The following is a 27,746-nucleotide window of genomic DNA, read 5'->3' as shown; positions in this document are numbered from 1 at the left end:
TCTTATGTATCGGGGCAAATCCAATCATCTAGTCCGACCCCCTGCCATGGCAGGAGAGAGTACTGGGGTCAAACGACCCCAGCAAGATGTGCATCTAACCTCCTCTTAAACACCCCCAGGGTAGGAGCCTGCACCACTTCTCTTGGAAGCTGGTTCCAGACCCTAGCCACCCTGACCGTGAAGTAGCGCCTCCTGATATCTAACCTAAACCTACCCTTTGCCAGCTTGTGACCATTATTCCTGGTCACTCCTGGCAGTGCTTGGGGGAACAGTGACTCCCCCAGTGCCTGCTGATCCCCCCTGACTAGTTTATAACAGGCCACAAGATCCCCCCTCAGCCTTCTCTTTTGGAGGCTGAACAGGTTCAGGTCCTGTAGCCTCTCCTCATAGGGCCTGCCCTGTTGTCCCCTGATCATACGAGTGGCCCTCCTCTGGACCCTCTCCATGCTGTCGACATCCCTCTTGAAGTGTGGCGCCCAGAACTGGACGCAGTACTTCAGCTGCGGCCTGACCAGTGCCGCACAGAGGGGGAGGATCACCTCTTTGGACCTGCTCGAGATCACAATATACCATTTTACATAAATAGAAAGGGTAGGTGAGTGGTTTCTATTACAAACAGAATCACTAGTCCAACACTCAAGATTGGAGGAAGTTATCTAAATTTTTCACTGGTTCAAATCCAACCATCCATCCTTCCCTTCCTTTTCTTTTTTTTTTTTTTTTTTAACATGAATTCTTGATCCTACTCAACTTTATTTAAATAATCATCTGTATCATAAATCCAACCATCACACATAGCACAAATTATCATGATTGTTGATAGCCTTTATCAGGGAGCTCAAAAACTATACGTACATGGAAAATGAAAACAAAGATAAGGTGATACCTTCTCTATCAGGAAAGGCAACATCAAAAATCTGTCCATAGCTATAGTCTCTAGCACCATCCACAAACATTATACTAATGTTACAAAAAGATTTTATAACATCTACTGTTTCAAACTTTGGTCTGTCCACTGACCAATGACTTGAAATGATTTGGGAGGAAGCTCGTTCAAAAAAAACCCTACATAACATATCATGGGAACAAATTGTTTCTGTGACATTGCCAATGCTGAGTAGCCAGCCAGATAAAATAAGGGAAGACAAAGAAGGAGCCAGAGAAACCATAAGAGAAGAAGGCCCAATGTAAGGAAAAGAAACAACTCTGAAGAAATGGAATATAAGCAGAGACTGAGAGAAACAGACAGAGAAAAGGAGAAAAGCTACCTAAGTGAGAAACTGAAGGATTGCATCTCAGTGCAGGAAATGAATTAAGGAGAGAGAGAAACAATACTTTAAAAAATTAAGGATTAATAGACTAAAACTGGATTTTATCTATTGCTTATTTCTTCATGCTGGAGTAGAAAACAGTTACTTCAGAAATAATCAGAATTATTTCCCCAAACAATAACTTGTTTCTTTTAATCTACTCCTTTTTTACTCATATTTACATGTATATTTTTGAATGCACATGCACTTACCTATCACTGCAAGAAAAGTAAGTGAAGTACTTTTTTTTTTTTGCCAGTGGAGATTGTGTATTTGGCATAAAATCCCTTTTGCTCTAGGGCAGCAAAATGTACATTAGACAAATATTTCTATGTTCTAAGTATATAATTATAATAGGTTACTCAGTGATCACTGGAAAAATGTTCCAATAGCTATGCTGCTCAGATTCAAACAAAATACATAATTATTAAATCCCTAAAACATCTGTGATAGTACTGGCAGATGCTGATTAAAAGAAAACAAAAATCTTTGATTTACAAATCAAGCTTATGACACCAGCATCACAATTACCAAAAATTCAAAACAATTCTTAAATAGTGACGTTTTGCTCACTAGCTTTATATTTTGCCTAATAATTATTGTTTCCTGTCTTAGAAAAAGATACCATAAAATAATGGGGGGGTTTTTCCCTAGTGATTTTGTCTCATGGCAGGAAAAAGGCAAAAGAACTGGCCCCATTTCCAGAAGCACCCAAGTAGCAAAGTCTTTGGGAACCAAGTTCTCAGGTGAGGTAAACTGGTGTAACTCCTTTGAAGTCCAGGGAATTATTTCAGTTGACACACTGAAAAATCTGATCCGACTCTTAAGGCATTAGGTTTTTCTTCTGCCAGTGTAACCAAAAGATACATATATATCTTAGTTCTTAGAACAACTTAATTTTGCTGAGGGAAAGAGAAGAAAATATCTGAAGGAATTCCTTTAAAAAATGTCACCCACATCAAAAACTACAATTTATTATGTTTAACACATTCTTTTTATATTACTTATATAAGTATCCTGCTGCATATTATCTTGGCATTTCATTCAGTCACCTTTGATTTTTGTCAGATGACTGGGAAGGAATTTGGACCCTGGTAATACAGCCAGATCCCAAAAGTAAATTCTGTTTGATAGCCACTCTCTCCTAAAGTCTAGCAGAACATTCATAAAGCTGAATGAGCACAATCCTAACATACCATTGTGTGAGAAGCAACTGCATAGTTCATATTAAGTGCAGACCCAAAATGCAAAAGGTGGATCAACAATACACAAACGAGCCATGCGAAGATACAAAATCATTCAATCCAAATTCACTTTCAACAATTGGTAATGCTCCCCTTCATGTTTGCTATTGTCTTTGAGAATAGTCAAGATCTTAAAATATGTTGAATCTAGTGGTAGGGCATTTTAAAGTTTATGTTTACTGATATATTATTTCTGCTTTGAAGGGCAGTACACATTGTTTGCCTTGTAATGTTTAAAAATTAAGAACTTTCCTTTGGGTAAAGTTTCAAAACAGGAAAAAAGTTAAAAGAAAAAAATAAGTTAAATGTTCATCTTTTGAAAAAAAATGCAGAGAAAAATACAGATTCTAAGATCTAGACTGCATGCTCCATACTTCTGAACAAATGCCTTACCTCATAAGCAAACATCAAGGATGGATAAGTTTTTATATAACCAAGTTTCTGCAGAGCTAGAAAAACTGTGCAACGGACAGTTTCCCATCTAGCTGCTTCAGGTCTAGAAATAAAAATAAAGAAATAATTAAATAAATTAATGTATTTTTTTCTGCTCTTCTGTGTGTTACCTGTTAAAAATGTCATTGAATAATAGGGGTCCACCCAACTCGAGGTGGTGGCCAGCTGATTTCACAGGCAGATCGTAGGGCCAGCTGCTATTTTCATGGGCTTATGGTAATACCCCTCTCCCCATACCTTTGATTGGCCTAGGGGCCCTGGTGGCCCTGCCCCCTGCTGTTGATTGGTAGAAAGGGCTGGCTGTCCATCATACAGTCCTGCTTCCACCACTGACTGGCTGAGGCAGCTGTGTCAAGCAGCCTCTCCCCCTCACCACTGATTGATGGGGGGGCACATAACAGGCAGCCCTCTCTGCCAATCAGCAATGAGGGGCAGGAGCGGCAGTCATCTTGCCTGCTCACCTTAGTGCTGGCAGTGCCCTTCATGCCCAGCTAGGTGGCCGTGAGGACTGCTGGCTCACAAGGGGAGCCAGCATTTTATTTTTAGTAAGTTTTTTTTGTCTGATTGTTTTGTTTTTCTACAGATTTCATGGAGATCACCCAATTTTGCGATTTCCATGAAATCCATGAAATCGTGATTTGAGTAGGTCCCTAGTGATAAAGAAGAACACAAAACTAGACACTAAAGTCCCATGGTTGTATGGAATGGCACGAGAAACTATACCTGATTTGGAGTATACATGTTAAGAGTATGGGCAAACTAACAAAGTACAGCAAATTCAAGGGGGATGGGGAATTTTACCCTTGAAGGGAACACAGCTAAGCTGTCCCTGTTTAGTTTCAAGTTACTAGGGCACAAGAGAAGGCACATGGATAGTTGTTGAAGAGCAGCTGCTCTGCTGTCCCCTTTTAATTCTTTGAATTTCATTTTATGAAATGTAATTTTGAATTTTCAGAATTTGTAATACTTGATGTGTGGATCAACCTGTGTAATGTACCTCATCTTAAATTATTTACTTGTGCTATTAACTTAATCTCTAAAACAACACAGTCTTGACTAGGAGACTGAATAAAACTATGGCCCTTTGGTTCCTATTGGTAAAGTAAATTGTTTATTAGAAAACTATGGGGGGTATATGGGTAATTTATGAAAAATCTTTGTCCCCAGTAAGTGTTGTATGGCCTTGTCCACTTCTTGGTTGGTGCCTTCCTCCCTAGAGACGTCAGGGTGAGACCACACCCTAGGGCCACCTAGATTGTTCTGAGTGCTGCCCCTACTCTCCTGCCACAACTTTGATGTTGATAGATGGGGGAGGCAGTTCCCTGTCGGTGGTCCCAGCGGGGTTGCAGTTCTGGGTCGTCCTTTGTGGGGCTCCAAACCTTTCTTTACCCCACCCTTTACCACATCCACAGCCTGGGAGAGCTAAGTATCCTTTTACCTTTCCCCGGGGTGATCTCTCTTCACCCACGAGGCCCACCCTGAGCGGGGTAGGGTATCCGGCCATCAATCACCACGGGACTGATCCTTAATCTTCAGGCCAAGCCACAGACAAACTAAACGCCCTAGCCTGGAGTAATGATAACTCAAAAGGTCCATCGCTCCCTGAGAAGGCATTAGTCATCTACTGACGGAGTACAGGGGACTCCGGCTCCCTGGACTCTTCTGCCTCCCTGGGGAAAGACGAGACTCGACATCGATCCCTCCACTTACTCTTTCCAGTGGGCCGGCAGGCTGGGAGCTAGTCACTCCTGTTCCCACCAACAGATGGGAGCTGCCCCTTCCCCTCCCGGTTCTGGGCCAGCTGCCTCCTGCTGCTCTTTCTTTACTCAGCTGCCCACCAAGTCTTGGCGTTGCTCACCACCCTTCCCCACAGGGGTACCTGGCCACTCCCACAGAGCCTAATCTTCGTCCATGACTGTGGGGACAACCTTCCTCTCCCTGCCATGCCTCTCTGGCCAACTCTGGCTCCTTGAGCTCTGCCCCAGGGCTTTTCCTGCCAGGCTGCCCTGTTGGATGCTAGGGCTTCTCACCCTGAGCCCCGCTCTACCGCTCCTACCCGGCCCCGCTGCCTTTGGCTCCCTGATGGTGTCTTGCTTCTTCCTGCTGGGATTCTGCTCCTCTCTGCTCGGCTCCACAATCTGGGTCTCTGTGCTGGCATCCTGACCTTGCTCGCTGGCATCCCACTGCTTCTCACTTGGCTCAACTACTTGCCTCACACTGGTACCCTCTGTCTCTCCTTCCCAGCGGCTGCTTTCTCCCCAGCTGCCTTTTGAGCAGCCCATGCTGCTCCCAGGCTCTGCCCCCGGGGATCGCTGATCTGCAGGCTCAGGCAGCTGTGGAGCTGCTGAGCCTGCGCTGGCGTCTTCCCCCAGCTGCTGCTTGTCCTGACCCTTGTGGTAAGTAGCAGGGCTCATCAGGCAGGGTCCCAGGACACGTTGGGAGGGGGGCTTCTGTTCATCTATAATTCATCTATAATCTTCATCTATAATTTGCGTCTGTTTCCTTACAGTTCAATTTTCCTTATCTACATTATAAACTGCATAAGATTTTGCATATTTTTCCTGTCCTGAAAATAAATTTTAATGTACATAAATCAAAATATTTCTCTGCAAGCAAAAAATGAATGATGGATTTAAAACAGAGCTGGATTTCACCAGAATGTTAAATGAAAAAATATACATTTCTTTGACAGATTTTTGGAGGCAGAACTAATAAAGTATCTCTATTGGAAAGACTTTTCCATTATTTTCTGAGGCCATATTGCTCATTCTGTGCATGTCTATACACACATATTAATGCAAAGCAATAAAGTCCGATGCTTATTGCTCAAGAGCTTATTGCTCTGGGTGTGTCTTCTTCATGTGCACCCAGCTGTGGAGGTGCTGGTTGAGGCACAAGGGTGCTTCAGTGCAGAACTGAGATTGGGGAATTTGGCAGCCCCCATACTGAAGCACCCTTGTGCCCCAGCCAGGCGGGGCAGTGGATAGTAATTATTTTTACAAGTACTATCCTGCTGTGAAGTAAATTAGTTTACTCCAGCCTAATAAAAGTGCATGTGTAGATGTGTGACATTTACTGCATGACTAATCAGTCTACTGCGCTGTAAATGTCTCATGTCTATGCCTTGTGAGTAGTACTACAGTTCTCAAGAAGTCTCCATGACTCCTCCCAACAGTGTTATTTTTAAGTGTGTCGTAATTTTGTCTTTAGTTTGCACTGTACAAACAAACTATTTGCATCTGATTAGCACAAACATTTTGGTATATCTGCAATTTCCACATTTATATGGGATGATTGTGATGAGCAGCAGAATTTTTGTTATTATTACGGTTTTTCAAGGAAATAAAAAAAGAAAAAACAATATCTTGCCTTTTGTCCATAAGCAATCCAATGGAGGTCAATGTTAGGATAATATAGCCAATCCTCAGGAGAACTGTTACCTGCGATAATGTCTGTTAAAGAAATAGCAAATGAACAAATTACTCATTTAGAAAAACTCTCTAAAGGGATATTGTGTTCTAAACCTGACACTGAAGCAATCTGAACATTCACTCTCAATTATACATTAGTGTCAGCTTTTAAAGCAATGTCACTGTTTGAACTAAAAACTGTAAAAATTTCCCAATCTCAGGCCTAAATGTCCTTGTTTTTTGTTTTGGGAAATGACAAGAATCACATTTAAAAATAAATCTTCAGGTACAAATAGTTTCATTTTTTTTCATTATTATTAGTTCTGCTAAACTTATTTGACCCATTTGTGCTTTTATTTAAACAGAAATAAAGATCAAACCACAACCCTGCTTTTTCCCATCTTAAAGTCACTGCATCCTTGCAGCTCCAAGTTTGACTTTCTAAGACTACTGGCAGCTGAAAACAAGCACACACCTAAAGAAAGAGAGTAGGGATGTAAAGTCATACAGCGGTGTTAAAAAAAAAACTAATTTAATTCCTTCATCAAAGTTCAGCACTTGGCTCCCAATTCAGCAAAGCATTTCATTATGTTCTTGACTTTAGTGGATCTTAAAACCTTTAAAACACAGGGTGAGATTACACATTATAATCAGACCATATTAAGAGAATTTAAAACTTGAACTATTGCACATTAAGGCTTATTAAAAAGTGCTAACAGTTGTCTAGTCATCTTAAAGTTATGCCACTTCCAGCAAGGATTATCTTTCAGCTATGCTACCCAGATCAAATTAAGTTAACTTCTGAGTGGTAAGCTACAACTTTACTAATAATATTATGAAGGTATGTTATAGGTTCATTGCCTTCTCTCTCTCATTTAAAAAGCTCACAAAGTATCTACTATGTCATCAATAAATTGGGCTATACACCTGTCTGAATCCCCCACCCCAACTCCACTCTTTTAAAAAATCTTCTCGCCTCTCTACGTGAGAAGATGGCCAGAAGATACCAACAGGGACCTCAGTGTAATAGGTAGAATCAAGCATTTGGAATCTCCACATTGATGTTTAGAGGCCATTATTTTGCACTGTGGTAGATGCCTAGCAATTGCTTGGCAATATCACACTTACTAATTTATCATCAACAAACTAAAGAAACATGGGCTAGATGAAACTACTACAAAGTATATAGATGTCTGGTTCAATAGCTGCAAGCAAAGGGTAATTATTAATGGGTCATGTCTGAATGCCAGGAAGTTTCAAATGGAGTCCCATAGAGGTCTGTCCTGGCCCTGGTGCGGGTCAATGTGTTTATTATTTATTCGGATGCTGGCATAAGAAGTTTGTTGAGCAAATTAATGGACAACATGAAACTGGGAAGAATTATGAACATGTTGGAGGATGCAAGCAAATTCAGAAGTATCTTGGCAAACTGGAAAGTTGGGCTAGAGCCTACAGAATAAAGTTCAATGTGGACAAATGCAAGGTGCTTCACCTCTGGAGGAATAAATAAAAAACATTAGGGGTGCACCTTTTTGGGACGATACAGATGGCTGATTTTTGACAAGCCACATGGGCTGATTCCAATTCAATTGCTGATATCTGACCCAGCAGCTTGGACAGCAGGAGCTTGCTAGTAAGTCTGTTGTAGGGGAAGGGGCAAGGGAGGAGGGAAGGAGCAGAGGGGGCAGATCAAGGTTGCTGTGATGAGAGAAGGAGTGGGCCTTGGACAGGCGATACCCAGCTAGGGCAGGGTGGGGCATGGGATGGGGATGCAGCTCATCCAGGGGATGGGGAGGTGGCTCCTGCCGCTGTACGCACCCCGTGGGGGGGCACGGATGGGTGCGCCCCGGATCTGTGTGCAGGGCAAACTTGGGCTGCCACTGCAGGCTGGGGCCAGGGCCAGTGCTGGACTCTTCCCAGCAGGGGGGCCAGGCTGGGATGCACTCAGGGTAGGCAGTGGTGGCATTGTGATGGAGGCTACAGTGAATTTTGGGGTGGCTGTAGCCCCTATTGTAGCCTCCCTCCAGTTCTGCTGTTGCCTGCCCTGAGTGCAGCCCTGGCTGAACCCCTCCACTGGGAAGAGCTCAGCACAGCCCTGGTGCAGTGTCAGCCTGCCCTCAACCCATGTACAGATCCAGGGGTACATGCTCCCCATGCCTTCCTAGGGTGCATGTAACAGCGGGAGCCTTCCCCCATCCCCATGCTCCCTGAACAAATTGCTCATGGCTCTGTCCCATGCCCTGCCCCACCCTAGTTGTGCAGTGTCTTCCCCTGCCATAGCCCCATTTCCTCCTCACTGCAGGGACCTTAATCTGCCTCTCCCTCCCCTAACAACAGACTTAACAGCTGGATGCCACTCTCCAAGCTGCCAGCCTGTGCTCCTGGCTACTAGGGCTGTGCGAAATGGCACTGTTCCATTTCACTTGAGTTTCAAGGTTTTGACAGAACAGCATTTCATTTCGAATTTCATTTCAATTTGAAACACCTGTTCCATTTTGCTTTGTCAAAACAAGGCTGTTTTGACACTGTTTCAATGTTTCACCAATTTGGTATAATGGGGAAGCTCAAAACAGCCTCTTTCATCTGGCAGGCAGATGGGGGCCTGGAACCCCAGGAGGGCTGAGAGGGAAGCCACCTGGGACCAGGGAGCTGGAGAAGGGAACTGAGCCCGATTGCTCAGTTCCCCTCCCCAGCACTAGATCGGGCTGGGGAAAGAAACTCAGCTCAGCTCAGCTGAGTTCCCATCTCCATCACTAGATGGGTGAGGGTTGATTGCTTAGTAACTGGAATCACACCTCCTACATGGAGGCATTGGCTTCCAGAGGGGCAGGAAGGGCTAGGGCCCATAATAATTATTTCAGCTTATGGAGGGGCCCCACCAGGCAGATAGAATTACATGGCAAACCAGATCCAGCCTGTGGGCTGTGTTTTGCCAACCGCAACTTATACTCTTATTTAGTACTATGGGCAGGTTACTGCTTTTATTTAGGATTTCTTTTTGAGTTTCAACTCAATTAAGTGATTTCTGTTTATACAGATCAGCAGGAATCCTGGTTAACTCCGATTATAAAAAATCACCAATTTTCAGGTTAAAAAAGTAAGCCAAAATCCATATTTTTCCATGATTAAAATGAAACACCACTAATTCATATAATTCATATATATAGAGAGAGTGTTGTTTCATTTTGACCATGAAAAAATGTGGTTACTTTCTTTAACCCAAAAATTGGGGATTTTTTTTAATCAAAGAAAACCAGGATCCCTGCAGATCAGTCACCTGTTGCACTTCCCATTCTTCCATTGCACTGGAATAGTTTGGTCATTCACCCTTGATATGGCATCACTGGAATATCACCAGCTCCCCTGGACTCCAGTTTCCCTCAGACTTGACCCCCAGGGAATCCTGCCCACTCATTCCCTGAGTTTGCTAGAGTCTGTTTCTCTGAATGTCTTCTTTCTGCTGCTCTCAACTGAACTGAATTGAGTAAATTGCAGTTGAGTTTTAAACTTGTGATATTCAAGTTCAAGCAAGACATAAGGAGGATCAATTGTGGTAAACAGATTGTATAGCTAGATTTCCAATGTAAAAACAATAAGAGCAGGAAAGAGAACAGAGCCAGATGTTATATATTATAAATAACAGACTTAAAGATAACTAAACTTTTAGCACCTGGATTAAAATGCAACCTACATCACAGATATAAAGCTCTCAATTGGATATAAAATTTCTTGAGCCATGAGAATCTGTTTTATAATTTCTGCTTCCCAGATTAATTCATATCACTTTTCAATAACTCTCACAATGGGAATGTATAGTTTCTAACAGGATCCTGGTAGAACTTGATCCAGACCCAACACATAGCCTAGAATGGGGAGCCTAAAATAAATCTCAAGTATGAAAGGGTGGTCTGTAGGGCTAAGTACAGACATTCAGAAGCCTGAGCCTGAATTGATTCAATCTTTGCAGGTTAGTGTAAACTGTGTAGATTGAACTGAGAAGCAAGTGAATAGACATTCACTTTTCATTCTGGAAATGCAGCCACATGCCTGCAGCAGCTCAGGCTAGAAGCTGGGGGGGGGGAGGACAGGCGCTAAAGCAAGCCCTCCCTTCCCTTTAGCAGTGGCCGGAAGGCTGGAAGGAAGCTGGGAGAGAATCCCTCCATCCCTTCTATGATTGGGGAGGGGTTTAAAGGCCCACTCTGTCCTGCATGGTCCACAGCAGGGGCATGCCTGGAGGGACAGGGGGAAGCATCCCCTGCCAGACTTTTCCCTGCTCCATTGGGGGTGAGGGCATGGCTAGACCCTTGCCATCTTGCTGAGGTGAAGGGTGGAAGGGAAAGGGGATAAATCCCCCTCCCTCCCCTCTCCCATGGGCATGGGACCCCAGCCAGCATTTGCCAGGCTTTTCCTTTCCACTCCCCAACAGAGCAGCAGGAACAGGGGCATGGCCACACTCTGGCCCTGGGCCAGCAGACTGAGGTAAAGAGGAGAAGGTGCTTGCTAAAACCAAGCAAGGAGGGGAGGGAAAGCCTGGCAGGGGCTGATCCCGTGCTGGTGGGAGAGAAGAGGCATGGGGGATTAAACTTCCTCTCTCCCCACCTTCACCTCAGGCTGCTGGCCCAGTGCCAGCATCGTCCTGTTCAAGTGGAGCTGCTCCACCTCTCCCAGGCAGACCCCAGCTGGGGTCCCATGCCAGTAGGAGAGGGGAAGGAGTGGGGAATTAATGCTTGCCAGGGTCTGGCTACATCCTCCACCCCAAGCAGGAAGCCTGGCAGGAACTTCTGAGCCCCTGCCAGGCACACCCCAGCTACAGTCCTGAGCACGGTTTCCTACCCCCAGCCCCAGCCCCTTCTCAGCCAGCTGGAGCAGTGATAGTGATTCAGGTAGGGAGCAAAGGGCCTGGGCCAACCCCGCTCCAATGGAGGAGACAGCACAGTCCAGCCCAGGGCTGCAAAGCATCCCGGGTTGTTGGTTGTTGAAGGACTGTGTGTTAACTTAAACCAGGAAAGGATCTGGGACAGAAGTTCCTTAAACTGGTTTGACCTAAATCTGTTAAGTCTGATATACTACATTCAACCAGGTTTATCTTAAACCAGTTTCAGACATTTTGAATGATGTTTATGTGCACTGAATTTGTGTTCTGTTACAGGTTTAAACCAGTTTATGATCACTTACTCCAGTTCATGTGTAATTTCTCTCCCTAGCCTAGATCACCATTACGTTCAAGTTAGTGCAATCCTAAAACTTTCACATACATATAAACCATTCCATTGTCAAAGAAAAATAATGTACTGCATTAGTTTCTCTGTTGTCTAAGTGCTAGATTCTGTTTCTCTGTTCTCTAAGTGCTAAGCATTCTGGAATAGTGGGGACCACATGAGCTTGCTGGCAGGTATCAGTGTAGCATTTTTAAATCAGGTTTCACAGTAGATGGTGAACAAGCCATTTCCCCATAGATAATTCAGCTCATGACTATCTTGTAAAGTTACAATAAATCATACATTCCAACATACTGTGATGTCATAATAGGTTTATTCCATTATGTTGAAGCTTTTAGAAAATAATGCCCAAAACATAAATGTGTACTTATTTTACTACTCTGTGTAGTTCTAACACTGTAGTCATACATTATTTACACTTCCAACTTGTTTTAATGGTGTCACACTATGAAGTGGGTCCTGGAAGCTGAAGCATCAATTTTCTAAGCATTACTCTACCAAGATCAACAAAAAAGTCAGTGGGTTCTATCACTAAACTAAACATGATATATTAAATATATGCATTGCAAGTTGCAGTAGGAAAAGAATGTGCTTTTTACAACTTAGTGTTGGTGTTAGCATACTCTTTCTACTCCAAACATTATATATATGCATGTATATATAAAATAAATGAGTATTTATATACTGCAGTATTTATATAAACAGAGAAACCTGTGGGACCACAGCAGGACCCCCCAATTACAAGTCAGCCACAACCCTGCAATGTGGTTATTGGCTGCAATCAAACAGAAAAAAAAATATTTCTGTTGGATTTCAATTTTACTGAAAGATTTAACAATGTCTCAATGTCTACAAAGGGAGTTATGGAATTTTGGGAATAAATTTCCATTACTTAGTAATCAATAGATTACCACAGATTTAAGTAAAGAAGAAATATGTTATTCTAACAGAGCAAACACACCCATCACAATGCACACATTTAACTGAGATCATATTTACTTTTATATTTCAGAGTACTTGACACTGGTTTCTTTTTGTGAAGAATCCAACAAATGTATTTCTCATTATGGCATATTGCAGGATTTAAGAGTGGTTCTCGTTATGCAGGCACTGCCCCCCATGGCAGCAGCCAGGTAATATTGCCCCACATGCAGGGCTATGGCACATATGCACTCATGGTACATTAGGTCTCTCTGATAACCCTAAGCAGGACAGAAGAGGTGGCTCTGGCTGCTGCCCTTCCTGGTCTGTCTTCCTATCCCCGAGCTCCTCCCAGAAATAAAAGAATGTGGGACTGTTCCTCTCCCATTTTTCCTGAACCATCTTATCTGCTACAACATTTCAACACTATTTAATCATATACTACATTTCCACAATTATTAGTACTAATGAAGAATTGAATTTCAACACTAAAGCTAGGGACAGACATTTAAAAAGCCTGAGCCTAAATAGATTCAATCTTTGCAGGTAAGTCTAACCTGTCTAAGCTAAATCAGTTTGCAACCTATGTCCCTTTGCTTCCACAGGGCAGAGTTGGGGGGAGGGGGTGACCAGGCCCCAGCAGGATGTTCTGATTATTCCCCTTTTCCTGAGATGCCCAGCAGGGAATGTTTATCACCCCTAACTCAGTGTTTATCAACTCATTAAGAAAACAAAGCCTCTCTCCATTAACTAATGGACCTCTTCTTAAACAGCTCTTCCAAGGAAGGACATTAAGCTACCTGTTGATTAGCTCCAAAAAGTCTGTCTGCCTCAGTCCTCTCCCACAGCACAGACTGTAGCCAGCATGTGGTCTGCTAGTTAATTCTGATGTACCTGCGTAAGGCAGAGGGGAGGGGAGAATAACTCCTGTTTAGCAGGGAGAAGCCAGGCAGATGCTCTGTGCCTGAAAATCTGTGCCAAGCTCCAGCCAGGGAGCGGGGGGACAGAGAGGGAGCCCTACTGTGGAGCAGAGAGCCCTGCCCATCCCAGAGAGCACGCCAGGATGCTGGGGGTGTCTGTTTTATCTTAAGCCAGCAAGAGGTCTGGGACAGACATTGCATAAACCAGTATGAGCCAAATCAGTTAAATCTGATACTACATTCAACCAGGTTTATCGCAAATCAGTTTCAGTCATTTTCAAACTGGTTTATGTACGCTGAAAATCTGTTCTGTTACAGGTTTAAACCAGTTTCTGATCACTTAAACGGGTTTATGGTTAATGTATGTCCCTAGCCTAAGAGGTTAGCTCTGTTAGGTTTCCCTGTGTACAGGGATTTAATTGAAGACTCCTAAAACTTCTGTAAATTTTTAATAATATACAGGGATACAGATACCACAATGATTTCCTGTTGGTTCAGAATATTAATTGTGTTTGCAACTTTGGGACTTTTTTTTTTTGCTTTTCTTTTGGTTTGATCAAAATCAGTCATATAATGCAATCCTTTGTATTATCCTGTCTATCCAACAGCGTTTGAGACAAAACTCCAGAAAATGTTAAGTGAACTACATAAATCAAAGTGCAAGTATCTATTAAACTATTGCTCTTTTTTTATATGTATTGAGTCTTTGCATTTTATCACTCTCTCTAGGGCTGATCTAAAGTGAGCCTTGGATCACATTTTGATGCAAAGAATTCTGCAATGTTTCTTGTTCACCAAATATAGCACAGACTGCTACAAAGGAAATAAATACTACATGCTCTCTCTTGTGGAAAATTAGTATTTTTTTCTTCTTTTGCTTTTTTCTTAAGCTACAAAATGTAGAGTATTTTGTCTCATGGTAAACAGTTGTCCTCTGTATATGGAGAAATTTAACATTTTTACAGGGCATGAGACCAAGTACTGAATAACTAATCACTCAAGAAATATAATAACTATGTGCTGCCTAGAATGTCTTATTGTTATTATGAAATTGAACTTATAGCTAAAAATGAGGAAAACAGTTAGCTTTCTCTATTTATGGAGCTATGCCATGGTTATGACAATTCATAGCAGGGCAGAAAGTTCCAATTGTGTCCATAGCCACTGCATAACTCACTGTAGTGGAAAATTGATATTGAATAACGAATTTGCCAAGTGAAGTTATTCATATATGTACTTTCAACTTGGGACAGATTCTTCATTGGCCTTCTATGCAGAACTGTTTTTTTTATCTACTCTGGGTTTGTGTTCTAACATGTTTTCCCTTCTGTCACTACAGCCTTTTAAGCTCATGTTTTGTGCAGGTTGTTTTTTCTGATCATTCTGCAATTTTAAATTCACAATTATGACTCTTCAGGGTGGCTCATTTACAGACTTGTGGGAATTCAATAATATTAAAGTTGTTGCTATTATTATTATTTCTTCCCTTTTTCTACTACAACAACTATTAACGAGCTGCAGCTATAAATGACAGTAGAGGAAATGGCATGTACCATATATTCCTCCTTCCCAGACAAAAGTAAACTCAGGCAAAATCATGTACAAAACTCTGTTATCCTTGCCAATACAGAAAAAGTCTGTAAGGACCCCTACATAAGTAAGATTTACTGATGGTATAGAAGAACCAGGGAATCTGGGTGTAAATTTCATTCATATCTTGAATATCAACTATACATGAACACTGGAAACTGATCTCTCATATACAATATAAATGTGTGTGCTGGCCTTAGTTCTGCAGAGCTGTGGCCCTTGTCTTCAGATATGGTATCACAGATGGCTTACTAGCTACATTACCTTCAATCTCCAGGTTATAGAGATTCATGTGACCCCTCAAATGAGGTCCACATCATATGACACATAAGTTAAAATTATTCAGAGCAGAATTAAATTGACTTTTATATATAAACTGTAATATAATACTGCATAAAATAGTTTTTCTTCAATTCCATCTTCTAAATGGCATAATCTCTCCTTTGTATGCTACTCAGATTGGACTTCATTGCTAGTAACACAATTCTGAGGTATACAACATGGTGGCAAGCAACAATGGGCATGTTGCAACATGTTTTCCAAAATTCAGCCCTTTTTGAAAGAGCCCAGCAGTTTCTGAGTCTGAGACTTTTGCCTGCTTGGCCTGAAGCACTTTAATGAGGTCTGACCCTTTAAAGAGGTCAGGAAAACAAAATCATTTTTGAAAACTTTGATAACTGTTCATTTATCTAAGTCCAAAAACCTAAAAGGTAATTTTTATTAAATTAAATGTTGTGTAATTCATAAGAAACCTTTCACTTTCCTAGGGCCTGATTCTAATCTCAATCACAGTGGTTTAAAAATAGTATAGTTGCAAAGACTCAATGGCCTGGGAGGTCTCTTCCAACTCTATGTTCCAATTTTATTAATTTTCATGGAGTTATTCCCACTGTGAAAATAAGTCAAAATCAGGCCCTTTCAATGTCTAACTTTTATTGTCTTAACTTCAACATTAAAAGTATTGCCCAGCAGGTATTTTTGCTAATCCCAGACAAAAGATTTTTATAAATGTGAAAGTTACTTACAGCTGCAGCAGCAAAGAGGTCAATATACAATGTCACAATCAAGGCAAAATGTATGACTGCATAGACACAAAGATGAACTGGCAATTTTGGGTTGAAGGGAACCTCTTTTCCAGTGATCTGCATACAGCAACACAGATAATAGTCCTCATTAGTTATCTACCCCAGCATGTTATTCTTTAGTAGTATCTGTGTTAATTAACAGCACAAAGGAATATATTTAATGGTACAAACAGCCACTTAAGAATATAGAAAAGAGAAAATTAATAGAAGGCTGTTATCAAAATCAAGTATGTGCACAATCTACTGTGAAATATAAATAAAACCATATTTACACTAAAACAGACTGTGTGTATGTGTGGTAGGGGAGACAGAGAGACATGGAAGGAGATAGAACTACTGAATGTGAGTGCATGCAGATAAGCAAGCAAATTAAATCAGTTAGTTTTATAAGCTACGTTGCTGTAGTGGTGCACTCCCCCGTTATAGTGCACAGCTATTGTGATGCAGTAGCCATGTGTACAGTGTAGTAACTGCCCATACCGAGCTGTGCTTCCAAAGGAAGTACTAAAGCATGGCTCCATAACAACATCATCATACAGCAATGTGTAGACATGCCCAATATGTTCTACTTACCACTGGGATTTCCTCAGGAAGGCCAAGTCTTGGTTTTCCTGGTCCCCAGCCTGGCCCTTTGAATATGACAGACAGCTTATTGGAGAAACCAGGTGTGGCCCAAAATACGCTCCATATATAGGTCAAGTGATGCAACTGTGAAGACAGGATAAGTAATTATTCTTCATTTGTTAGAAAAAAATAGGAGTTTTGCAAAACATTATAGTTTACTCTGATTGTAACTCCCAAAGAACTGATTTTTAGAAGTTCTGAGCACTCACAGGGTATGTACAGATGATACATTAAGAAGTTTGAGAGGTTAGATTGGGCAAAAAAATGGCTTCCCTATGTAACTGAGTGCATCTGTTAGATTGGGCATGGGTTAGCCCAATCTACTGAACATATGTACACATTCAGAGAGCAGCCCCAGGAATGTGAAAGCCCATCCACTTGCCTCAGCCCGCTTCCCTCCCTCCCACAGATCTGCTAGCCTATCTGCTCCTGCCAAACACCCCTCGCCCCACCCTCTGGACACATTAAACCCACTGATCCTGCCAGACCAGCCCCAGACCCCACCAATCCCCTGCAGATCCACTAGGTTCTCTCCTGCCACACCCACTGACCCACTAGACCCCCAATCCTGCCCACCCCTTCCCCCACCCTGAGTTACTTTAATCAGGCTCCCAGCACCAGCAAACATCGGTAAAACTAGCATCTGATCTACAATCATGCTGCTTGAAGTAAGTCCTGTGATTGTAGATCGGATCCAGAGAACATCTGTATCTGGTCTAAATTTGTTCTGCAATTAATTTGCCCAGAGGAGGATTCAAGTGAGGAATCACTGAAGTAGACAGAGTGGCCATTTTTCATCTAATCTAACTTCCCAAACTTTTAAGTGTAACATCTGTTGGTACCTACAATTCCTGTGAAAAATCAAAGGGAGCTCAACAATACTGAAATAGATCCTAAATGTTTGCAGGCCCGATATTACTCTCATGGAAGTCAGTGGGTATCAGAAGGGAATCAAAGCTATGACATCCCTTGCCATAGTAAAAAGTACTTGCAATTAATGGTACACATTTTGTGAGGTTCTCCTATTAAGTTCAAAGGCATGCTAAACCTCCCTCAGAATGTCAAACCTTCCAGGCTTGATCCCCAAATTAGTAGTAGTTATATGATACATGAAATCATAAGAAGTGTCATGTGGGGTCCAACCAATGGTCCATTTAGCTTCAATAGTTACATCTCAAATAATTTTGGCCTGCTGTATTTTTACCATCAATAAGTATTGCCAAAGTTCCCTCTCATATGAACACCTAAACATTCCATGGTATAAAAATATGAACAGCCAGATAATTTGAAATTTTCACAAATATTTTCTTTGTAGTTTCTTGTAATGGTATAATTCTTACCTTGCCAAAGGTACAACAAACACTTCAAGTCATTATAAAACAACTTACAGAGCATCCTCATTTACCCATGTATCAAAAATGGTATTCTTCTGAATACAAGGTAATGTTAAAAGTAAAATGTTAGTAGCAAAACTGAATTACCTGGACCTTGAAGGGTTCAAAAGTATTTATAGGGTGTGTTAGGCCATATATAACTTTTTCTTTCTCTGCCTCAAATGTTCCTGGGGTGAGGAAAAATACAATAAAGCATAAGAACATAAACGTTTATGTTTGCTACATTAATTGACATAACTAAACCCACTTACCAAAAATTCTATCCCAGATAATGAGGGTGCCACCATAATTTTTATCAATACAGTAAGGATTTCTCCCTGTAATAAGAAAGAAAAGGTTTGGGGGCTCAGTGATTGTACATATTAGAAGTATTATGTGAATTACATTAGCTTCAACTAAACTATGGCGGTGAGTTATTAGGGAAGAATATCATACTAACAGTTACAAGACATGTCCAACCTTTCACTATCAACCATCAATTACATCTCCCCTTTGTTCTACCTCTGACTACGAAAAATGTAACTCAATTCTGACTTCATGTAAGTCAGACATATTTCTATTTTTGACTTTCTTGTGAGCACCATGAACCCTTCTATCCATTATCTTGCAGTGTTACTCACATGAATGTCAGTCCCATTAAGCAAAAAATGTGCTATCACAAACATGCAGTTATTTTTCAGTTAAATTTGTGAATCTGGATCTTTGAATCTGTGAATCTGGATCTGTGAATCTAGCTCTCTGAGACTACAAATACATGTGTAAAGTTGGAGAATTAGAAAACCTACTGAACCCCCTGCCTTCTGAGTTTGCATAGTGCCATAAACACTTAACACATGGCAGATATAATAAATATTGAAAACGTCTTTTTCATATACAGTTGTATTTAAGTCTGTTTTAATTAGTAAATTCAGTTTGTCCATCTCATTATTATTTTTCTATTTATTATGTTTGTTCTTTACAAGAAGCCCAGCACACAAGCCAACAGCAGCTAGGGAGTCCTGCTTTATTGACTAAATTTGTTCACTACATTATTCATTAAGTTAACCAAACACATGCTTATTATACAACCTACCCCAACTCCAAATATTGGCAGAAAATATGAAAAAGATATATCAATTGTACTGTGTGTGTTCAAAGCACTCTTTCAATAATTCAGTTAAGTGAAATCCAAAAATTTACTGGAACAAATGAGAACACTTCTCAGAAAGGAATAGTTTCACGTTGATATTCAGTGTTAGATCCTAAGGTCTAAGAGCAGCTGAATTTGAGCTAAGATGTAAGCTACATTTTTAAGAATGGGAAAAGGTTTTTTTCCATTACTTTCAATTTCTTACAAGTGTTGAGTTGTTTTGTTCAAATTTTCCAAAATAATTCACACCTATGTAGAGATCAAGTGTTCATAATTTCAGTGTCAGAGGTAAAATGCTTTGAATGCATTTATAATTCAAAGATAACAAAGAGTTTTAATAAAAATGATTAAACAGATCACAATTGTTCCTGTTATAATTGAACCCCCCCCATAAATAATAGTTTTAATCCTCTTTGCATTTTATCAGTATAATATAAATGCATTTTATCAGTATAATATAAATGATGACAGTATTCATCATTTAAACACGACATGGAAAAAAATCAAAAGATATAGTACTTCCTACCATGATGAACTCTGTGATGACTGGGTGTATTAAGAATCCACTCCAGAGGTCCAAGGTTGTCAATTACCTTAAAAAAATGTAAATAACTTGGCATAGACTGTCTAAATATCAAAAGAAAACAGAAGAAAAAGTAGGAGAAAGGAGACAAAGAAAAGAGTAATATTCTTTAACAGGATATCTACATCTAGAAAAGTATTTGCATAAAAGGAGCTCTGTAGAAGCTAAAATAATATACCAAAATATTATACTGTCAATAAAATACATAATATAAGTTCTCCTAAAGACTACAAATTACTAGAATTGGTATTACATTATGTGCTTCTCTATATTTAATAAATAAAATGCATGTCATTTTTTAAAACTTGATTACACTTTTTGTGATTCCAGAGGTCTCTATTCATACACCATCTGATCACGTTTATTTTGTCAGGTGGCTCTATCACAACCAACTGTAATTCCAATCTAGATCATAAACGACAGAAAAATCAACATTTTAAGAGCCTATTCCTGAAAACCCTTATTCACAAGACAACCTATGCATCATTGCATTCCAAAATAATACTGGTTTGCCATGGCTTATTGTTTGAGATGTCTTGCCATTAAAAATAATTAAAAGAAAATCAAAAAAAGATCTGTAGACTTGAGAAACATAACAAGAAAAAAAAATATCGCATTGTCTCCTATGTCCTCTATGTAAACCTAATTCTGTACTCAGATAAGACATTGACGGGTGCTCTGTAAGTTCCTTTAAAAAAAAAAAGATTAATTTGTGTATAACTGTTACTCAGGTAAGACTTTATCCTGCAAGCAGGAGTCACAAATTCTCCTCCCCCCTGGAGGAAGGTAGACTTCAACTCAAGATGCATAACATGAAGCTTCTTCAGACAGATTTCAACCTTTATGAACCACGCAACCATCCAGAGATAGGATATTGGTTAAAGTGAAGAAAGCCATAACATTTTTTACTTTTATTTATCTCAATCTAATTTTCTAATTAGTTTTGAGGAAAAATCCTGAGCATGAGAACTGGAATATAAGAAATAAACAAGAACTTTTTTCGTGTTTTTTTAATTCACAAGCCAAGGACAACATAAGTAGGCACATTTAAATTTCCCAATGCTGCCTCCAAATAACTTCAAGCCTGAGAAGACCACCTAAGGGTGAGAAACAATTCATCATTAAGGCCAGCTCTGTTTCTATCCTCTCTCAAGCATAAAATTCCACTGTTTTAAACCCTATGAGTTGATATTAACTTTAAATCTGACATTAAATTAACTTAATCTGAATCAAAGAACTTGACTTGAACTGTAGCCTAGCACCTGAAAGATCAGTGATGTATCTACTAGACCACACCTAACTTGACCCATTTAATTTCAAGAAGTTTTTTAGTCAAATATTTAGATATTTTTTGTGAAAATAAGCTAAATGTACACTACTGTACGAGGGAGTACCACATCATAGGTTAGTAAACTAAACTCTCCATTTACAGGTGGGTTATAACAATAAGTGTTTGAAAAAGTGGATGCTTTTCACAATTCTAAGTTCCAACTGGTTAAATCTACATTAAAAATGGATATTAAAATTAACCTGTTAGAGGCCTGTATTTGTATTCAAGTATGCCTTCAGCCTCCCTGGGAATCTCAGGAACAGGCATAACATTTTAAATTAATAACTTTGACTAATAATAAGGAACTATTTTCTTTGGAAAATACACTCTCTCTCATGATTTAGAAATAAAGAATAGTCTTTATGGAGTGACAGCATTTGCAAATCTACCCAATGCCTTCCCTGTAGCACTGCTAATGACTGGTGCCTCAATATAGCATAATTCTATTTATTACCAACCTCACCTCTAATATGGTAGCAACACACTGATGAAATTATCATTGGAGATAGCAACTACAAGCACCTTGTCTTTTAATATATGAAGCTCAAATGAGCACATCTGACCCAACAAAAACATATGTTGATAGTAGTAAAACATAAACCAAAATTGCTGCCAAACATCAACAAAAATTATATTTCCATGTAATATCCAACAGTGAAAACCTGTACAGTATTTTTTGAAAACACATTATAAATGAGGTTTTTACCTATTCTGTAAATTCCTATTTATTTTCCAATTTTGCTCTTTAATACTTCAGGGTTGAAAAGACAATGTGCTTTATAAATATTATCTTCACATATGCTCTTTAGGGCTCTATTCCAACAAAACACACATCTGGAAAGCCGGGTTTTTTTCAAGGCTCTTGAAGCCTTGCTTGGCAAAGAAAACAACATTTTGGGTTGAAGCAGATTTTAAGGGTCAAATTCTATCAACTTGATGAAGGCAAACCTGGGAAGGGTAGAAGAGTAAAGCTAGCATAAGTTGCCAAAGCTATTCAGCAGTGATAATTTTTACAGTTTGAGGCTTCCTTTCCCATCCTTACCCTGTAAAAGAAGGAGGAGTTTTGTTTCAAATATAAATAAAAAATTTAACCCCAGAAGAATAAACTTGTAACAAAATGTAAATGTGCTACACATCAAGGTATAACAATTTTCTTGATTAAGAAAACCTATCAGATGGCAGACAGGTAAAAATTGAGCAAGTGTACTTACCAGTGGCTGTTACTTTACCTGCAGAACAGGAATTAATAATATGCCTTTCCTCATCAAAACCTTGTATCTTCTGGTGTGTACTGACATATTGCTATTTGGTGGTATTAATGTCAATAACCTCTCTACTCATAATATGGATGCAACCACTCATAAAACATAAAAAATCACCTTTTTCCAATCTGTAGAGATGCTGAAATCTTTCAACTGAATATACTTTTATTTTTTAAAAATGATCTTCTTAAATAAGAATGTTTTCCAAAAAAAAGTGCTACCCTTCTAAGGTTCATAAAAACTACACCCCTTATCTTCATTTAAAATAGCAGATAAAATCAGAATGGCTAAGCACTCACTGTGTCCAACTGTGACCTCATTCTTATTTTGAGTAAAATGACATGTTTTATGCCTGTGTTTGCCTTCTACATACAACCATCTACTGTTCAAAATCAAGACCTGCCTCCAATTTTTCCTCTCTGAATTAGAGCACACCACGTACACCTCACCGCCCATATCAGCAATCCATAATGAACTGCAAAATTGCAATAAAAAAATCTCTTCTGATTGTTTCCTTTTTCTGTTTTTAACAACCCATAGGCACAGGAAGACATTTCATTTGCCAAACCTTTGCAAATAGACTTGTATATTGGTACTGCATATGTGCCACGTACAAAAGTGGCATTCAGAATTGAGGTTATAAAATAAGTATTTTTTCTCATTTTACTTCTCTTTTAAACAGCATACCTTTCTTTTATTGAGCTTTGCTATTGCTACACAAAATAACAGAACTATGAAAATAGGTAAGGAAATTCCAACAACATATATACACTACAAGTTTCTAACTTTATCCTCAGAAACTCCTTCCACATATTACAAAACAAAATATATTGACAATGAAATAAACCCTCGTTACATAACCAGAAATATGTAATTTCTACATTATAATTGTTTTACATAAAAGACATTTCCTCTGTGACAGCAATACCTAGACTGGAGGAAAAGAACAGAAATGTAGCAACATCTCTTGCGGCATGTAAGCACCTCCATTTGCGGTCTCAGGGTTTGTCAGCACCAGGGGAAATCTTTATTGCCTGGTACCTGCACCACTTCAATGTACTCCTTGTTTAAATAATGAGAAAAAATAGTGACATGAAGTCCAAGGGAAACTTTACATCTTGTGTAACAACTCCTTCTGTCACCACTACAACATGAATCTTTATTTCACCTCAGCTTTGATATAAATGTTAGAAAGGAATGTCAATTAAGGAAAACAGGCCATGTTAGAGTGAAACCATTTGCCAAAAAGAGTTTTTCACCAAGAATATGAGAGAGACTGTTTATAACACAGAATGACTCCATCCCCTCTGTACAACTGGCCTACAGGTAGTATGGGTCAAAAACATCCATGGAGCAACTGAAATGCTATTTGGGGAATTACACCAAGGTTGGATTTGAACCTAGGTTTATTTCATGAACTGTGCTAGATGGTGGTCAAGCATATATGACAATTTCCTCACCAAAACCAGGATGATCAGGATTTTTTTCTGGAAGATAAATATATATTTGAGACCATCTGGTGAGGAAATGTAAAAATAAAAACTTAATTGCATTCCCCACAAGAACTGTTGTCTTGAATTAACACAACACACCCATGTATTTATACAGATGGCCCTGGTGACCATATTTACCATGTGAAATCTCTACAGGGAAGCTAGGGAAAGGCAGAACTCCTAGGATATGTGCTTGTCTGCCCAGTTTCACACTTTGAAATCCTCGGCAAATCCTGATTTATACACCGCCAACTGTTTTCCTATCTGATTAGGCAGTTTTCTACTCCAGTAAGCATGTAATATGGAGGTAGCCAAATTTCCACACTGAGGAGTGAAAAAACAATATTTATAGTTTGGAAATAAAACAAGCGGGAGAAATCAAGCCTGTTGGGATCATAAAGAGTTTCATAGGGGGTGAATTTCTGATAAAACTGCATTGTAGAAATGGGGAGGTAAAAGCCTAACTTTAATGGATAGTCAGGTTAGGGTATGTTTATACAATAAACACACAGTCCTAAGAAATGTGTTTATAATAAATTATCTTGAAGGCAGATTGTTGTCATTCATCGTTGTTTTACCTCTCAATCAGCAGGCCAAAGTTTGAATCAAGTTGGCATCTGATGTGAATGTTTCAGTTAACGCTTTCAACAGGGGATTCTACTTCTCTTTGGAAGAAATGAGTACTCCAGCCTTCTCTTAAGGGGAACAAAACCCCCCATGCATGTGTTATGTCTGGCTAAAAATGTAAGAAAGCCTAAATTAACGGGTCTTTCTAAGTGCAGCAGGGAAAAATGATGTGTGCAGATATTACACTTAGATAACTAGGGTTAAGTTGACCTAAGGGCCAATTTGTACATACATTTGTGGAGGTTAGATTCAGCAAAAAATGGTCGACCCAATCTAGCTTAGTTCACCAGAGGAGATGCACTAAGTTAGATCAGGCACAGGCCACCTCTGCCTCTCCCCAAAAACTCTGCTCTGTGACAATTTGGTTAACATGGGCCCTGCAGAGGGCAGACATCCCATCTCTTAAGGTAACCTGAGTTGGATACATTCCTGAGGGAGGGGGACAACCTGCTCCCTCTGCCTATTTGACTGGCATCACATACATGGGTGAGGGGCTTACACTCCCTATTGTTCTAAGTAATGCCAACCTGACCAGGAGAGGGCTAGAGACCCTGCCAGTCTGCCTGGCAACCAGTGATGCCTTTCAAATTGGTTGGCTGGCAGCCAACAAATGCTGGTCTCCATTGGACCAGGTAAATGAGGTCATAATGTCTATATAAGTTAAGGACTGCCTAGGAGGAGGGACAGTAGCCATGATGAAAACTCAGAGACAGAAGAGCTGGACCATCTGAAACTTGCTCTCTCTCGAAACTCATGATCAATGAACTGCCTGCCTCCAGAGGGAATCTCCACCTGCCTCTGGATGATACTCGTGAGTAAGCTACCTGAGATCTAACTAGATATATAGCTTGCAGTAACTCAGATGCATGATCAAAGGCTACCCAGCCATGCCAATTTGCTCTATGGGATTTCTCTGATATTGTTCTACCCTGTACCCTGTTCCAAACCTACTCATTGGAACCAATAAACTTTGCCTTTGTACCTAGTGTAGGAGACTTATTGGGGGTGGGTCTAGATTATGCCCTGGGGTCCCCTTGCTTTGGCTGACAAAGGGAGACCACTATTTGTGTTTCAGACTGAGGGAGGCACCTCAAGATCTTGAAGTGGGTCGACTACCCTCAAGGACTACCAGGCCTGTGTTTCCCAGGGGGGCAGAGTGCCAGAATCTGGGTAGGTGGTGGTGGCACTACCCCCAAGCTAGTGGGTGTGCTCTTGGAAGGGGGTTGGCTAAACATGAGGCACCCCCAAGGAGGCACTTGGAGCCTGGAAGGTGGTCGGGTGCAGTCAGGTGGGTGGCTCAGCACAGGAGCACCCCCTACTGGCCCACCACACGCTCAATCAGCCGAATGTCTGCATGTTTGGAGTGCAGCCCTAGGGCTGGGAAAATCCAACCACTCACCCCCCAGTCGCAGGCCTGCACTTTTCCTCCACACCAATAGCCAGAGTGGGCTGTTTTAGCTCCCTGACCCTTGTACCCCTCTATGGACAACCCCCTCCCTGATCCCATAAAGCCCCTTGGATCTGCCAAAGCATCCTGTAGACCTGATAGTCTCCTCACAATCCTACCTGTCCCTCCTACTACCCCCACTTTTATTTGTCCTTTATTTGTTTGCTTAGTAGAAGGGTTGTGTTTATGTTTAGAGGATGTGCTGAAGAGCTCTCAACAGAGTAAACAGCTTTCAAGGCAGTACACCCCCCCCCCCACCCCAGCTAACTGCTTCTCAAATTAGTAGGTTGGCCATATGTCCCAGTTTGGCCAGGACAGTCCCAGATTTCATAGGCTGTCCCAGCACCATGGCAAGTTAGCTAAAATTGAAACAGAAGCCACAGATTGGTGGCACCACCATGCCCATGCATGCCTGGCCCAGCTTCTTCTGAACAGTGGCTGGAGGCTAGGGGTACAGGCTGGGCAGAGCACTGCTCCTCCTGCCTGGGGTGGGGATCAACCAGGATGGGGTGAGCAGAATGACTGCCTGCTGCTGGAAGCCTTGTACCCTTCCACCGCAGTCACTGCTGATGCCCAGGCTAGTGTGGCATCCCCTGGTAGGTGCCGGCAGTGAAGAGGAAGAGCCTGGGGGTGCCACACAGGGACTACTTGCAGCCAGGTCCAGCCTCTGACAGCCTTTGTGCTGTCCCACTTCACCCCCCCCCACCATCAGGGCAACTGTAGGGCCAGGGGGCAGGGTGTTTGTGTGTGTCAAAAGCCTAGTAATGCTACAGCTCCCACCCTCCCCAGGTGCTGAGGACTTCTTAACAGCTCTGCCCAGGGGCAGCCACCCCCCATACCTCCCAGCATGCAGCTGTGTCTGTGTGGAGCTACCTTTGAAGCAGGCCAGTGGGCACACCCAAGGCAGCAGGGGCACACCCTTCCTGTCCCCCACACAGCACGTCCCAGAGCAGCACCAGCCCTGCCAGCCCTGGGGTATGCTCCTTCCTGAGGCAAGATCTCGTGGCCCATGGACAACTTGCATCTCCACAACATCACAAGGCCAGGACTGGCTGCTATAGCCAGGTCCTGGATAGGACCCTTGAAGGCAATCAAATCAAAGCGCAATTGCTAGCGTCCTCCCCTCCACCCCCCAAGACCCAAGCAGAGGCTGCAGATAACAGGCTATGCACTGGGCTCAGGCTCTCCGTGGCTCCCATCTGGCTGCTTGAACTACCCCACTGCTGGGCCTGCTGTGCTGTTCTCTGCCCACCTGTTCATGCACCTCTGAGACACTGACCACCTTGGAGTGAGTGACTCATATTCTGCACCAGCACCAGAGGGGAGAAGCCAAGCCACCGCAGGTCCCCTTGGTATTCAAGCTGCTTTGGGATCCCTGCCTCTCCTTGCAATGTCTACGAGGCTGGTGTGGATGTGGGTGTAGGTATGGCCCCCTATCCCAGATATGCTTAAAAAGAATATGGTCACCCTATAAATTGGGTAACTGAAAACTCAGACAGCTAAAATCAGTAGCTACTTTTGAATGTCTTAGCTTCTGTAAATGACAATACCAGAATAAGAAGGTTCAGAGCTTAATAATGTGACCTACAAACACACAACAAGTTGAGGATTTGATCCACTGCCATAAGTCGTTATCATTGCAACTTCTTTAACTGATTAAAATCATTTTCTTGCTAGGTAAACAGCACATGCATGTTACAACCTT

The 27,746-nt window shown here is 41.2% G+C and overlaps 1 protein-coding gene across 1 annotated transcript in view; it reads right to left on the bottom strand.

The window, feature by feature from the left end:
- The window catches only part of AGMO (alkylglycerol monooxygenase), a 333,716-nt gene that overhangs the window by 139,982 nt on the left and 165,988 nt on the right, over positions 1-27,746 (bottom strand). Inside the window, exons 7-13 of the mRNA XM_090046880.1 lie at positions 19,826-19,892; positions 18,422-18,487; positions 18,258-18,337; positions 16,726-16,860; positions 16,093-16,209; positions 6,377-6,459; positions 2,948-3,050 (exon numbers count right to left, since the gene is read on the bottom strand). Coding sequence (XP_089903006.1) covers positions 2,948-3,050; positions 6,377-6,459; positions 16,093-16,209; positions 16,726-16,860; positions 18,258-18,337; positions 18,422-18,487; positions 19,826-19,892 — 651 coding nt within the window. The remainder of the gene's footprint in view (positions 1-2,947; positions 3,051-6,376; positions 6,460-16,092; positions 16,210-16,725; positions 16,861-18,257; positions 18,338-18,421; positions 18,488-19,825; positions 19,893-27,746) is intronic.

Source organism: Crocodylus siamensis, chromosome 5, assembly GCF_052110815.1.
Source record: "Crocodylus siamensis isolate JL-2025a chromosome 5, ASM5211081v1, whole genome shotgun sequence".
Lineage (NCBI taxonomy): Eukaryota > Metazoa > Chordata > Crocodylia > Crocodylidae > Crocodylus > Crocodylus siamensis.
This window is presented reverse-complemented; position numbering and strand designations above follow the sequence as displayed.